Source organism: Colletotrichum abscissum (assembly GCF_030869225.1).
Source record: "Colletotrichum abscissum strain IMI 504890 chromosome Unknown Scaffold_29.1, whole genome shotgun sequence".
Lineage (NCBI taxonomy): Eukaryota > Fungi > Ascomycota > Sordariomycetes > Glomerellales > Glomerellaceae > Colletotrichum > Colletotrichum abscissum.
Genome location: NW_026850198.1, coordinates 470,554 through 484,795, shown reverse-complemented (window position 1 = coordinate 484,795; position 14,242 = coordinate 470,554). Strand labels below are relative to the sequence as shown.

The window sequence follows — 14,242 nt, the reverse complement described above, 5'->3', positions numbered from 1 at the left end:
TGAAGGCAGGCACGTCGCACGCTGCACGCCGCACTTGCACCTTAGGTACTGTGAACGCAGTAAGGTAGGTAGAGACTTAGGTAAGGTACGGATACCTCCATAAGGTAGCTTTGTTTCGTAGCGCACCACAAATGCCAAAAATGCAAGGCACATGGACACATCGCGGCTCGCGGTAGCTTGACTTTTCTTCCTCCCCTTCTTCCTCCTCCTCCCCCCAGATCTCGCACGTTGCACAGTGCTGCAGATGCGGACGGGCGGGAGGACTTGACCAAAGCGCATATGACAGTCTGACAGAACTCTCAACATATCCCCTCCCTCTCCTCGACTAATACTTTTGTACGTAGGACTGACTATGTACCTTATGTCATGCGGCACATTGTTCTTGTCCCTGCCGCCTCAACGAAACTTTTCCTGACGACATGGTCAACTCGGGCATCAACGTGACACGCCTCGTTTGAAATAAGGCATCGGGTGGCTACACACAACCACCAACTGCACATGGGCCACACACCATGATCGATATCGAGGACTGTGGCCAGCTGTTCCAGGACACTCGGACGCTTCCACGAACGACTCTGCTGCGGCTTGATGTCACGCCGAGAAACATCTCTCCCAACTGTGCAGATTGTGTGTCACCCTGTGATACCCAACAGTCAAGAGACCAGGATCACACCTCGCTCTTCAATGCTCCTTCATCGTACCGATACTCTGTGCGAGACGTATCGACTGGGCCTCTGGGAGAGACAGATGCGGCACTGGCACTGGCACTGGCGCTGGTGGCCTGCCGCTTGCTGGTCAGAGGTCTAGAACAGATCAAACGGGAAACGACCGGGGCGCACACCCAGACAAGCCAGACTCCCCAGCCCCTGGGAGTATTTCTGGCGCAAAAAGGGCGAGAAACAGAAACAAAGCCAGGGTGCTATTACCGGGAAACGCAGTTTGCACAAGAAAAGTCTTCCGTGTCAGCGTCGCATTCCATTCAACCTCCCACGCGGTTTCCACAACATCTTCTCCAACCCCATGATTTTGGCTTGCTTTGTTGAATCTTATTTCCAAGGGCATGCGGCATGTCTTCGTTTACGGTTACTTCTTCCAAGCTACAGATACACTTACGTAGTACAGAGTAGCAGCCTCCGCACCTACAGGCTACGCACCCTGCCATTTTTCAGTCTCCGTTCGCCCCCACATTCACCCGCACTCAATCTCGCCATCGAATGATCCCTGGCGGCCAGGTTTTTTGTTGCTGAGATGAACTTTGAATCAAGAGGCGCGACAGGCTAGCCTAAGGACAAATGGAAACGAACACATCCAGTTCGCTACTAGGGTGTTACAGAGTCGGGATAGTTCGTATCAATCCACGGAACCCGAGAAGCGAGGACGAGAAGGGGAGAAGCTCCAGTATTGTACAACGTGGTTTCGTACGTACATATCCGTACGGAATACGGAGTACAGAGCACAGGCACTTGAGTCTGTACTCTACGACGAGCTATTGGGCGCATCTATGTGTTGATCGGGGTGGTTCTGCTAATATCCATCCGTAGTGTAGGCATCTCTCTCGGTATCTGTATCTGCATCTGCATCTGCATCGTCGAGATTTAAGCTAAGGTAAGAATAAGACTCCTCTTGCAGATCTGGGGCCGTGTGTTCCAACGGCCTGTCAGACATGCCGCCCAGCGTCAATTCCAAGGCAAAGTCTGCTGGGAATAAGCACGGAAATCCCTTCCAAGTTTGCCTTTCGCCTTGCCCTTGCTACCCACAGCGCTCCTCGACCACGGTCATGAAGACCATTAGCCCCGCGCTTCTCTTCACTACGGAGTACTGTGTGGAAAGATCACCGTCCGGAGGTAACGATATTGGAGATCCGGCCCTCGTTTCAATCCACCCAATTGGGTGGTTGCGGCATTCCCACAGAATGGGACCGAATTCACGACAGGCACACACACACCTTGGCACCGTGCCAGATACCGGCGAATGTTTGTGTGCGATTCATCACAACGTGGCCCTGAATCAGCGAGCAATGGCCCCCAGTCCGTAACACTGACGCCCAGCCCGAGCGAGCCCACCGTGGGAGTCTGGGAGAACCTTCACTGCTTGGGAAAAGCGCGCCCGCTGCACAATGCGCCGTCTGTGATCCTACCGATGCTGGCCTTGGGGTCGACTGTTCGACAAAGAGGTAGCGTAGGTATCCCGCCGGCAATGATTATTTCCCTGCTGAGTCCTGACCTCCTACGCGATTCCCGTTCCGTGCTATATCGAGTAATAATTATGTTATACGGGGTCAAGCGTTTTTCTCTCCATCCCCTGCCTTGCCTAGTAGTCCTCAATGTCCCAGCTGGACGGGAAGGGGTGGCCCGGGTTGCACAATGTTGACAGCAGAGCATCATTTGCGAAGCTTGCTGAAATAGGAAATGGCCGAGAAGTTTGGTCTGGAGACTGGGGACTGGTCGCTTGTTTCTCATTTTGTCTCTACCTGTGCAAACATCACCCCTCGAATCGCCTCATATTGACCCCGTGTGAAGCGGAAGCAAGTACGCGGAGCACTCCTGTCCATTGTATCACAGCGGCAACGGTTACCCCGTTCACTTCTTACTTTGCCTGCTCCGTGTCCTGGTCTTGGCGACTCCTTCCTGCAGTTGTCCCTGCTTCTTGTTACGAGCCGGAGAAAAAGAAAGGCAATTATCCATTGATATTCAGGGAAACAGCCTACGAAGTATGTCACCCACGGTCCGATGATCTGTTCCGCTTCCTTCGCCCGGCCTCAGAAGGTATAGTACCCATATCTGTAGGTTCGCACGTGCCCTTGAGTCTCGACAACAAACGCAGCAAAGGAAATGTCACTTCTGCCACCCTTGCAGCCTTAGGCCTCCATGTCATTGGTCAGCCCTGAGATCCATTTCTGAATCTGTTGTCCGTTCGTGGCTTCGTTCCATGAACCCGGTCTGCATCTCCATGCCCTTGCTTGCCTCTCTTTTGAAGAAGCACAGCCACGCGTGACAGCAGCCACTTGGACTAGGTATCCGTACGTCTATCAGAATCTTTCGGAATTCTCACATCGACCCAATTGATCGGTTTATGGTCCACCTGTGCGCACAAGGTACAGCCACTGATAAAGCCGAAGTTCTCGCTCCGCTTCCCGTCTGAGGGTATTCGGACAGGCCGGCTTTCCAAGGCCCACCAAAGGCCTAACGCCTGACGGACCACCTCCGGACCCGAGCTCGATCATGACCACATCCGGGCCCTCTTCTTGGTCTAGTGCAACCTTATGCTTCCGTGCCCTGCAATAGAAGCAGAAGCTCGGCCAAGCATAACCCCATCGAGACTAAGACACCAGTCCTGTTCACGTCAGGACGACACCCCTCATCAACTCTCGACAACGCATCGCCATCATGCCTCCTCTGTCGCGCTCCAACTCATGCGTTGACATAGACTTCACTCTCAGACGCCAGTTCAACAAGTCGACTTTCAGGTGAAGAACTATTCCTCGTCCCATCGCCGAGTTCACAAATTACATTCATGGCACGTACCCGTGATCACGCAACACCGACTGACAAATCCGCCACAGGCCCCAACAGCGTGAAATCATCGTTGCTGCCCTGGACGGTCACGATGTCTTCGTTCAGGCCGCGACGTCGTTCGGCAAAAGTCTTTGCTTCCAACTCCCTGCCTGCATTGACCAAGGGAGTAAGTACCCGAAACTGCTCCGAGCTCGCATGCACGCGTCGTCGTCAACTAACGTGATCTCGCTGCTGCAGTCACCATTGTCGTTTCGCCACTGCTCAGTCTCATGGTGAGGGGTATACCTTGCAGCCTTACTCAAGCGCGACAGCTGACAGCTCCGTCAGATGAATCAGGTTGAAGCACTGCGATCGGCGGGCATCGATGCCAGCTCCCTCAACAGCAACACGCCGCCCGCTGAACGAGATCGCATCAATCAGGATCTCGCTAGTGGCCATCCGCGCATCAGACTACTTTATGTGACACCGGAGCTATGCTCAGGGGATTCCTTCAGGAGACGGATCAAGCTGGTCCATGAGCAGTGTGAGTTGGCACGCATTGCAGTCGACGAGGCTCATTGCATCTCAGAATGGGGTCACGATTTCCGGAAAGACTTCAAAAAGCTTTCATGGTTTCGAGAGACGTTTCCCAAGGTGCCCATCACATGCTTAACGGCAACAGCAAACCCCACGGTTCGTCAGGATTTGCTTAAGACGCTTGGTCTCCTAAAGCAACCTGAAAGGCTGAAGAGTTTCGTCATGACTGCTCATCGGCCCAATCTACACATTGAGATCCGATACACCAAAGACCAGGAGGACGATCGCCTATCTAACTTTCTAGCTTGGATACGTGGGGTGTATGAGAGGAGAAAAACAGAGCCGCGCAAGTCAGAGTTGGAGGCCGGTGGAGAGCGCCTGGACAACGTCTCTGGAATTATATACACCATATCAAGAGATGAGTGCGAGTCACTTGCGGCCGCACTCAGAGACGAAGGTGTAGGCGCGATGCCCTTCCACGCGAAGCTTACCAAGGAAAAGAAGGAACAAACGCTGGCCCGCTGGGTAAACAATGAGCCTGGCTACGATATTATCGTGGCCACGACAGCCTTTGGCATGGGCATTGACAAGAACAATGTCCGGTTTGTTGTACACTGGCGGTTGCCCAAGTCGTTTGAAGGTTACTACCAAGAGGCAGGCCGCGCAGGCAGAGACGGGAACGCAAGTTTCTGTTTTCTGTACTACAGCCGAGAAGACTTGGAACGCGTACAGAGTATGATCAGAAAAGGGAACCGCGATGGATCGAACTGGGAGGCTCAGGCCAAGAGCCTGCAGAAACTCGCCCTTTATTGCGAAGACACAACGGCCTGTCGGCATGCGCAGATTTGTAGATATTTTGGCGAGAGCGAAACGCCAAACTGTGACTTTGCCTGTGACTGGCACAAAGATGCCCAGGCTCTCCAGAGGCGGATGATGCGCGGCTTGGCGGATGAGGAATGGGTCAGTACTCAGGCTCAGATTGGCGAGTACGACGGTTACTACGATGAATACTGAGGATGAGGATGGTTATGGTCCAATATGATACCCCGCTACCGGCTGCCGAACAGCAAAAGGAAACAATGAAATACATGATTGATGAGGCGCATTTTACCGCTGGCCTGTGGCAGACTTACGGAGACTCAAATGAATTGGCGGTGGAAATTTCATTTGATGGGCTTATGATCATGATTCTAACAATTCCCCATGTTTTGGGACCTACATATCTAAGCTTACATGTGTTGAGCTTCACCCTGGTGGGAGTTGACGATCTATTTCTGAGGCTAAAGTCACTGGTCCGAGGTTGCGTTACAATTCAGGACCAGCAATTATGAATGACATCTGCATACATCAGGCCAATCACCTTGGGTACCAGTTATTAAACTAGAAAAGGCCGTCTAGAAATCCGACAGAGCCACGGTTGACTATCCATATTCAGTTAGGTACTACCTAATGATTTTGGAGATATTGAATACCTTGTCTGCTTGGTAAGTTGGTAGGTTGCCCGGCTCAAAGTAATACTTTTTTCCACCGAAGCTTCCGGCTTAGCTCCCGTGCCGGGTCGAGGACGGCGAGGGAAGGACTGGGACGGTCGTGGATGTACCTACGTACCTCGGCCGAGGTCAGCTCCAGCGGACGGGGGTTGCATTTGGAATAATGGCCCTGTTTACGTCAATTTGTCACAGTTTTTTTTTTTTATGACGGATGACGGACGATGGTTGATGGTTCTCTTCTTCATCATTCGCAGATTGGACACCGAAGAAAGAAAGATAAACCCTGCAAGCTGCAACAATTGCGAATTTTTGGAGATGCCCGCCGGGCTTCAGCTGTACGGTGCTTAGTTATCAAGCCCAATTCCACGGCTTTCTCCAGCAGGGACCCCTTTTTTTGTTGTGAACATGGGCGGTTGATTGGTGATGATTCATCCCCATGCATACCTATTCCATTTTCTGTTCAACAACGCTTTTGGACAACAGCACCACCTCACCACACTATTCCGTACTCCGTACACTACACTAAGCCTACAGATACAGATACACATGTCACACCCACGCATCCATCCATTGTTCTAGAGCAGCCATAGGAATACCTACCCTGACGTGGCGCGCAACCGACCAACCCCGGTACGCCTAATTTGAGATCTCCCCCAATCCACAGACTCACTCCTCCCCGACTCGCCGAACAGCAACAAACGCCGCCGAGGTTCTGGACACGAGAGAGAAGAAAAAAACTTACATCAGCTCCATCCCACCATAAACCCATTTCCGCGTCCGTCGTGCCACACACGTGTACATGCACACACGCACCATAGGTACTATAAGCTGCATTTGTCAGATACCGGCAAGCGTAGGAAGTTGCGCATCTAGAAGCATATAAGACGTCACTCAAATCGGCCCCACCACCGTACATATCGGAAATCGATTATTTACTCTGCCCCCCTCCTCCTCTTCCTCGCTCTGCTTCCTTCGCCCCGCGATTCAGCTCCCCATGCAAGCCCTCTACCGCACATCTACCGCAGCAGCATCACGAGCAGCAGCAGCAGCAGCAGCAGCACCCACACGACTCGTATCCATACAGAGGCACCTCTCTTCCACAGCGCGCACCATGGCTCCCATCACAAAGGAGACCGACTACCTCGTCATCGGCGGCGGCAGCGGCGGCCTCGCCTCGGCGCGTAAAGCCTGCGGCCAGTTCGGCGCAAAGGCCCTCATCGTCGAGGGCGCCAGGCTGGGAGGAACCTGCGTGAACGTTGGGTAAGTATACCTCAGTCTCTCTCTCTCTCTCTCTCTCTCCCTGTCGGGGAATTCAAGCAGAAAAAAATAAACACAAGCAAGCTCATGCTAACCCCCCCTCCCCCTTGCTACAGTTGCGTCCCGAAAAAGGTCACCTTCAACGCCGCCGCCATCGCCGAGACGATCCACCAAGCCAAGTCCTACGGCTTCTCCGTCAACGAGACAGCCCCCTTTGACTGGCCCACCTTCAAGACCAAGCGCGACGCCTACATCAAGCGCCTCAACGGCATCTACGAGCGCAACCTCAAGAACGACAATGTAGAGTACCTCCACGGCTGGGCCAAGCTCACCTCCCGCAACGAGGCAGAGGTCACCCTCGACGACGGCACAAAGACCCTCGTCAAGGCGAAGAAGATCCTCGTCGCCGTCGGCGGCAACCCCACCATCCCGCCCACCATCCCCGGCGCCGAGCTCGGCACCAACTCGGACGGCTTCTTCGACATTGAGAAGCAGCCCAAGAAGGTGGCCCTCGTCGGCGCGGGCTACATCGCCGTCGAGTTCGCCGGCATGTTCAACGCCCTCGGCACGGAAACCCACCTCTTCATCCGCCACGACACCTTCCTCCGCACCTTTGACCCCCTGATCCAGGAGACCGTCACAAAGGAGTACGAGCGCCTGGGCGTCAACCTGCACAAGAAGTCGCAGCCGACCAAGGTCGAAAAGGACGCCGACGGTAAGCTCACAATCACCTACAAGGACGCCGACGGAAAGGAGACCTCTGAGGGCGGCTTCGACCACCTCATCTGGGCCATTGGCCGCACGCCCGCGACAAAGGACATTGGCCTCGAGGAGATTGGCCTCAAGCTCAACGAAAAGGGATACATCCCCGTCGACGAGTACCAAAACACAAACATTGACAACATCTACGCCCTCGGTGACGTCACCGGCCAGGTCGAGCTGACCCCCGTCGCCATCGCTGCTGGTCGTCGTCTGGCCGAGCGCCTGTTCGGCGGCGCCGAGTACGCAAAGGCGCACCTCGACTACTCCAACATCCCCTCCGTTGTCTTCTCCCACCCCGAGGTCGGTAGCATTGGCCTTACTGAGCCCCAGGCCATTGAGAAGTATGGCAAGGACAACATCAAGGTCTACAAGACCAGCTTCACCGCCATGTACTACGCCATGATGGAGCCTGAAGAGAAGGGCCCCACCGCCTACAAGCTTGTTGTCGCCGGCCCCGAGGAGAAGGTTGTGGGTCTGCACATTGCTGGTCTCGGCAGCGGAGAGATGCTCCAGGGCTTTGGTGTTGCTGTGAAGATGGGCGCGACCAAGAAGGACTTTGACAGCTGTGTTGCCATTCACCCAACTAGCGCCGAAGAGCTGGTCACGCTGAAATAGAGAGATGCATAGAGAGAGGTCTAGTAAGACTTAGAAGAGGAGGAAAAGATACCAATTCGTAAAATTTCAACTTTAATCTCACGCCTTGTCCTTGAACGCCAACGCTCTTCGTGAGGTGGTTCATCAATTCCTTTTCATCCGAAACGCCGCCAGCTATGGCAAATGCCCATTTTCCTGCCGCCTAGCCCTGAAGTAACATTGGTTGTCCTGTGTTGCCACAATTCATCTGTCGATATTTGGCCTGAGACGAATGCCTGAGAATTCGTGTGCTGTTTGACCACGAATGTAATGCCGAATTCCAAAGAAATCATATGCTCGCTTGTGTTTTGGCACAACTTGGTTTCCCCTACAGGAATACTATGCTGACGAGGCCAGTTGCAGAAAGACCAAGCACAGTGAAGAGAACGGCATGAGGAGCAATAGCACCAGCAGCGCTGGGCTTGGACTCTTGGGGGCCATCGCTGTTACCTTGCGTCAGTCTAGAATTTCTAACGATAAGTCGGCAGGAAAGTACTTACGTCGGAGTGGCTGACGACGGCGCTGAGGTAGCATCAGGGTCGGGGCTACCTGGAGCCTCCGGGGTCGAGGCAGGGGTGGCGCTCGTAGTAGAGGCCGAGGGCAGGTCAGCAACCTTGACGCCGATTTCAGCGCACGTAGATGCGTAAGACTTGTAGGCCTCCTTGAGGTTGTCGCCCTGGCAAACGCTGGTCAAGTTGCCAAGCATGGCCGACATGAAGTCGGTGCACATGTCATCGATCGAAGAGACCTTGGGCTGCTGGCCAACGGCCGCGAGAAGGCAGGCAGGAGGGCTTGCGGCAGCCGCAATGTTGACCATGCCAGCAAAGGCTGCGATGCAGAGTGTAGGCTTCATTGTTGTAGGTGTAAGTGTGCGTAGCTAGGTGTCTTTTGGGTGTGAGGTGGTTTTCGTAGGAATTCTGGTCGCCAAAGGAAATTGCTGCAAGACCAAGAAAGAAGTCAGCGTATACCCGCAAAAAGAGAGTGCATTAGACGGACTCTCCATGAAGATTGTTTTACATACCAAGGAAGCATACAATCTTTCTGTTTGTTTGGATCGATCTTAGGAAAACCCGAGGGTGAGGCAGAGCTGAATGAGGGTGTGATGAAGCAAGGTGAAGTTTGACGATGCAGTGGTGGCAGCAAACCGTGGTCGTGTAAGTGCCTCACCGGGCAATTCTCCAGGAAAGACGGAAGGAACCCCTGTGGGTGGAGAGGGAGATCGACGGGAATGGCTCCGAGGCAGGTGGTATTTCTGGGGAAGGAAGGGACCGGTGGGTGGGGCCGGCGCGAACTTCTTTCCTTCTGGAACAACTTCAAAACACCATTCTGAGATCGTCTCTTTCCTGTCCACAACACCAAGCTGCCAGCCCTCTTCGGGTGTCACGATCGACTCAGTCCTCTACATTGGATGGAGGAGGCATGGACGTCTTGTCTGCCAACAGCAGGAATGACTGGCCCAATTTCGATATAGAAGGGAAGGTAGGACAGGTCGACGTCTTGTCCCGCCGGCAACTCAAAACCACCCACCGACGGGCCCTGGCATCCACTATGTTGACACTGACGATATCTTCTGGACCGTTCTGGCCCACATCACCCGTTGCGTTGTCTTCATGATCAGTAATATTCGACAGATCAGAAGGGCCAACGACCGGAAGACCCTTCTTTTCCAGGGCCTTTCAGCCGCAGACAACTAGCCAACCGGCAGAGGAAGCCCTACTCCCTCTTGATGATCAATGTCAGTCTTATTCGCATCGTCTCAAACCCTCCCACTCCTGCCGCCAACCTAAATAGGTGTGCCGATTGTCTGTAGATGATTACTTGTACTGCTTGGCAGCATAGAAATATCGCCGGCAAGGCGGAATTAAGTTCGAGTCGAGGGACTCGTCATCTCATCAGACAATCACATTTGGTGGCCGTGTTTGTCCCATCCACTCGGCAATCATGACTTTGACTTTTGACGCAGACTTCAACACATGGATACGTTCTTCTCAGCCTCCAAGTCCGATAGCTTCCCGTCGGCCAACGTCTCTGAAGGCAACTGATGGCCCGGCGCCTTGGCTCGCCGCCGCTGTCAACAACTGCATGCAAACTCTCATCGCCCATCTTTGCAAACAAGCGGCACCTTGTCAGTAAAAGGATAAACGGCCTTTCCGCCTGAACGGCGGCTCTGTGACAAAAAGACTCGTATGATGGCTTCCTGAACGCCTGGATCCCTTGCATTGGCCCTGCCAAAACGAGATCTCAGCAACGTCTTCGTGAGCTGTGACGTTTCTTGTCTCGAAACATGAGATGAGTTTCGCTTCGTCCACAAATAAACAGCGAGTCAGTAATGCCGCCTCGAAGAAGCTGAGCCTCTCAGGCCACTCTTCGTTCTCGTCTACTGACCATGCACCAACAAGAACACATTACAGACATCAAAGTCGCCGCCGTTAAACAGGCTACCCTTTCCTGCCTCCCGGCGTGTGGGAGGGTATTCAAACCGCTTGTATTGTTCCATTACGACGATGCCGGCGCAACGGCGCAACGGCGCTTACTCGGCTCCCGCCCACTCACACCCAACATCGGGACTGCCCCGAGCTGTCGGGATTCACCGCGGCGTAGATACTGAAACCCACCACACGAAATGCCTCTGGCACACAACACGCCGCGATTCTAGCGGAGACCTCACTTTTCCCACTTGCCGTTGTCCACCTCACCGGAAGATTCATCTCATCACGATTTTCCGTCGTTCTGCCGTTGTTCTTCCGTCGAAGCTTGTGTTCGTCGCGGGAGGAGACTGAAATGTCTGGCAGTATCATGGCCAGATAGTCACCGATCGTCTTCAAGTTGCCCAGAGAGCACATCAAACAGCGGCTCGGGGAGCGCAAGTGCCTCAACCAAGCGAACCCAGAACGCAATGAGGCAGCGTTTCCTCCGTAAACAAACCGACCTTCTCACGATGAATCGTTTGCCTGACTAGTCTGTTCTGGTCATAACTAGTAAATGGGTCATTCGGAAGATAGAAACCCGCACAGACAAGTTTGTCATAGCCAGCTCGTGGCTCTTCTGTTGTTTTAGACGACTAACACGGAGCAACACGGGGCTTGACCAATGGCCTCGCCGATGGAATTTCCCAACGCGGCCTAGGAAGAGGCTCCCAAGAGGTCGGTGTTCTATCGTCTCATGGCCACAGCGGCTACGCCTGGCCAAGCTTTCCTGGACAAGTCTCTCGAATATACGACTTTCGGAATGCTACACGGCTAATTAAGTTGGATGCTATTGGATCACACGAGCATGGCTATTGCACTGCTCTAGCATCAGGCTATTTGAGGTCCTTAGTAGAGTTTGGGGCTATAGCTGACTGGCAGATTCGGACATGAACAGCTATTCGCACCTTTCCGATGTACGGACGAGTCATTGGTTGTACACCTCTCGACAGGCATACACAGGTGTTCTCGAACTTCCTCTGGATTGCCTTGACGGGCAGAGAGCACGGCTCGCCAGCCCTTTGAAGGACATATGTATGCATGACCTAATCCACGCAGCATGGCTCCGCGACCCGATTCGCCTTCCCCGGATTCCCCTGTGGGTAGTCGCAAGGGCGACCCATCGACGGGTTCAAGCCGTTGGGCTTCGCGTCTCGCTCTACCAATCACGCCACTGGATCTCACAGATCCGTGGGCCATCTTGCAGCAGAGCCTGATGTTCTGAACGGCCTTCCTTGCGACGATCAACCAGCCCTTGAACTTTGAAACTTGGCTGTTGGAAGTTTAACCTCCAAACAAGGGGCTCGCAAGTAGATTTCTTCACCAGTCCATCCGCGGAAAGTCTATGCTCGTCCCAGACAGCTGGCATCGAACGAGGTTCACAATGAAGCGTGCCTCTGTTCGGGTGGCCATCCGCACCCTTACCGCACACGCATGACCCCGGGTGCCCGTTCTGGATGCCCAGTCCGTCTCTTTCTTCAGATTATCTCGACAAAGTCGTCTGGGGACATCGCTGAAGAGATCAGACAGCAGTGGAAGGACCGGGATTGGGTTCGCATTCGTAGTGTGTGTCCAATGCATCAGAGTTCTATGGGCTATGTCAAGCACATACATACGTAGGGGACCACCTATCAGTCATGGTCCATCCTGTCACCCTTCACTCCGGTCCTCTATGTCGGACTGTGAATATCTATTCCACCCCCCGCTGTCTTGAGGTCCATCGAGAGGCACCCACGACCTGAATGTAACCATCGGCAAAAATGGCGGACACAAAGGTCGCTCAAACGGCGAGCGTGACCATCATGCTGATGACTTTTATCACGCTGACAGTCGTGATGAGGACCTTTGTACGAAGTGTCCTACTACGGAGCTTGGGCTGGGATGACAGTGAGTATCAACGACTGATGAGCTATCACGACTATCATGCTGACCATTTCTAGCACTCGTGCTCATCAGCTGGGTATGAAGCCACGATAGAAATTGGGAGGAAGTTGCTTGCTAAACATGAACAGGTTCTCGCCATGGCACTATGCAGTGCAATTCTTGCCAGTAAGTTGCCACCATTTCTGAAGGCTGGAGAGGGACTTCAAACTAATCTCGAATAGTGACCGGCGTGGGCTTGGGCTCCCACTTTCAAGACGTTTCGAAGTCAGACTTTGCCGAATTCTTAAAGGTAGAAAACACCAAAAGAGACTTTCCTCGATCCGCACTGACAAACCATCTGCAGTTCCAAGTCGTCACACAACTCACATACATCTGGGCATTTGTGACAGTAAAAATGTCTTTCGCAGTTCTTTACCTTCGGCTGCTCCCTGATCAGGTCTACCAGCGCATAAACAAGTTTCTCATCGTTTTGCTGCTCGCAGAGGGAATTGAAGAGACCGCCGTCGTCATCTTCAGATGCACTCCCATCGAAAGAGCTTGGACACCGTCCGTACCAGGAACATGTCTGGATTTGACCATCTTCTACTATTCTGCTGTAAGTTTGACTTGGAAGGGAGGTAATATGAAGTGGTGCGCGCCAGTCAGCTAACTCGAGCCAGTTCGTCATCAAACTATTGACAGACTTGGTGTTGTTCATTCAACCAATCCCGACTGTCTGGAAACTGCAACTTCCGATGGCAAAGCGAGTCGGGGTCATCGTTATGTTGTCCCTGGGCTTATTGTGAGTTCCTGGAATCGCCTCCATCTTCGGGACAAGCAACTAACAGGATTAGGGTCTGTGTCATTTCCGTCATCAGAGTGAGCTACATCAATGCTTTTGACCGCGACGTCACTTGTATGTCATTTTCACTTCCCGTTATCATTCACTAGCTAATTCTCGTAGTCTTGGTCGCCGACCCCTTACTCTGGTCAGAAGTCGAAGTCTGTGCCTTGATCATTTGCTCCGGCGTTCCATCTTTACGACCGTTGATAGCTCGTTTCCCTGTCCTCAACAAGGCCCTCGGCCTGTCGACGGGAAAATACTCCAAAGTATACTATCCCAATCAGCGAACGACAATAGGCGGATCGAAGCCATACTTGGGCCAAAATGCGTATGCACGAGCAACGCAGGGGAAGGCCGGTGGAAAACTCTCCGTCAGCTCGAGTTCCTACGGGACTTCAACACGTGCGACTACTGAGAGTATGGAGAATATCCTACCCCTGGACCTCGACAAACCATCATTAGCACACAGCGTAGAGATGGGCATCATCAAGGTGAAGAACGACATTCCTTCATCGCAACTACAGATGACACCGTCACAATACGTGATGGAAGATCCATACTTCCCCGCGGGACGGCCAATGGCCAGGCGAAAAAGTCGAGGGAACATCGGAAACATCCGCGACGGCACAGGCTGGATATCTGATGATTGATCGCACCCGAGGGTGACGACGCTTGAGCAGGCTTCTTGATGGTTTTTTACCTAGTACATACGCAAGCCACTGGAAAAGCTTCGGCGACTACATTAATGTATATAAAACAAGCACTTGGCATAGAGGCACGCCAACTTTGGCTGTCCACAGCCCCCTTTTTTGAGGTCGCTGCGCGATACATTGCCTACAGTAGAATAGGCCAATTCACTTCTTCACGAGTTCAAGATTTTCAATTCCTGGTGTTTCC

General features: G+C 53.2%; 6 protein-coding genes across 6 annotated transcripts; 4 read left to right on the top strand and 2 right to left on the bottom strand.

Moving 5' to 3' along the window:
• Positions 1-3,386: 3,386 nt before the first annotated feature.
• On the top strand, positions 3,387-5,045 carry CABS01_11043 (RecQ family ATP-dependent DNA helicase; the record flags this gene model as incomplete). The annotated part of the gene is made up of 4 exons (XM_060544398.1): positions 3,387-3,466; positions 3,563-3,681; positions 3,753-3,787; positions 3,843-5,045. 4 exons carry the CDS (start codon positions 3,387-3,389, stop codon positions 5,043-5,045), a joined length of 1,437 nt encoding a protein of 478 aa, XP_060398674.1.
• A 1,470-nt stretch (positions 5,046-6,515) lies between these two features.
• CABS01_11042 (glutathione-disulfide reductase) lies at positions 6,516-8,155 on the top strand (the record flags this gene model as incomplete). The annotated part of the gene is made up of 2 exons (XM_060544397.1): positions 6,516-6,740; positions 6,911-8,155. 2 exons carry the CDS (start codon positions 6,516-6,518, stop codon positions 8,153-8,155), a joined length of 1,470 nt encoding a protein of 489 aa, XP_060398673.1.
• Positions 8,156-8,501: 346 nt separating this feature from the next.
• Positions 8,502-9,026, bottom strand: CABS01_11041 (uncharacterized protein; the record flags this gene model as incomplete). The annotated part of the gene is made up of 2 exons (XM_060544396.1): positions 8,502-8,616; positions 8,674-9,026. 2 exons carry the CDS (start codon positions 9,024-9,026, stop codon positions 8,502-8,504), a joined length of 468 nt encoding a protein of 155 aa, XP_060398672.1.
• Positions 9,027-9,899: 873 nt separating this feature from the next.
• Positions 9,900-10,306, top strand: CABS01_11040 (uncharacterized protein; the record flags this gene model as incomplete). Its single annotated transcript, XM_060544395.1, has 2 exons — positions 9,900-9,908; positions 10,013-10,306. 2 exons carry the CDS (start codon positions 9,900-9,902, stop codon positions 10,304-10,306), a joined length of 303 nt encoding a protein of 100 aa, XP_060398671.1.
• A 1,181-nt stretch (positions 10,307-11,487) lies between these two features.
• On the bottom strand, positions 11,488-11,700 carry CABS01_11039 (uncharacterized protein; the record flags this gene model as incomplete). Its single annotated transcript, XM_060544394.1, has 1 exon — positions 11,488-11,700. One exon carries the CDS (start codon positions 11,698-11,700, stop codon positions 11,488-11,490), a length of 213 nt encoding a protein of 70 aa, XP_060398670.1.
• Positions 11,701-11,973: 273 nt separating this feature from the next.
• Positions 11,974-13,995, top strand: CABS01_11038 (uncharacterized protein; the record flags this gene model as incomplete). Its single annotated transcript, XM_060544393.1, has 8 exons — positions 11,974-12,202; positions 12,469-12,525; positions 12,579-12,598; positions 12,651-12,687; positions 12,744-13,117; positions 13,182-13,303; positions 13,356-13,417; positions 13,466-13,995. Coding segments are annotated over 8 exons (1,431 nt in total), but the record flags the coding sequence as incomplete, so codon positions are not given.
• Positions 13,996-14,242: the final 247 nt, after the last annotated feature.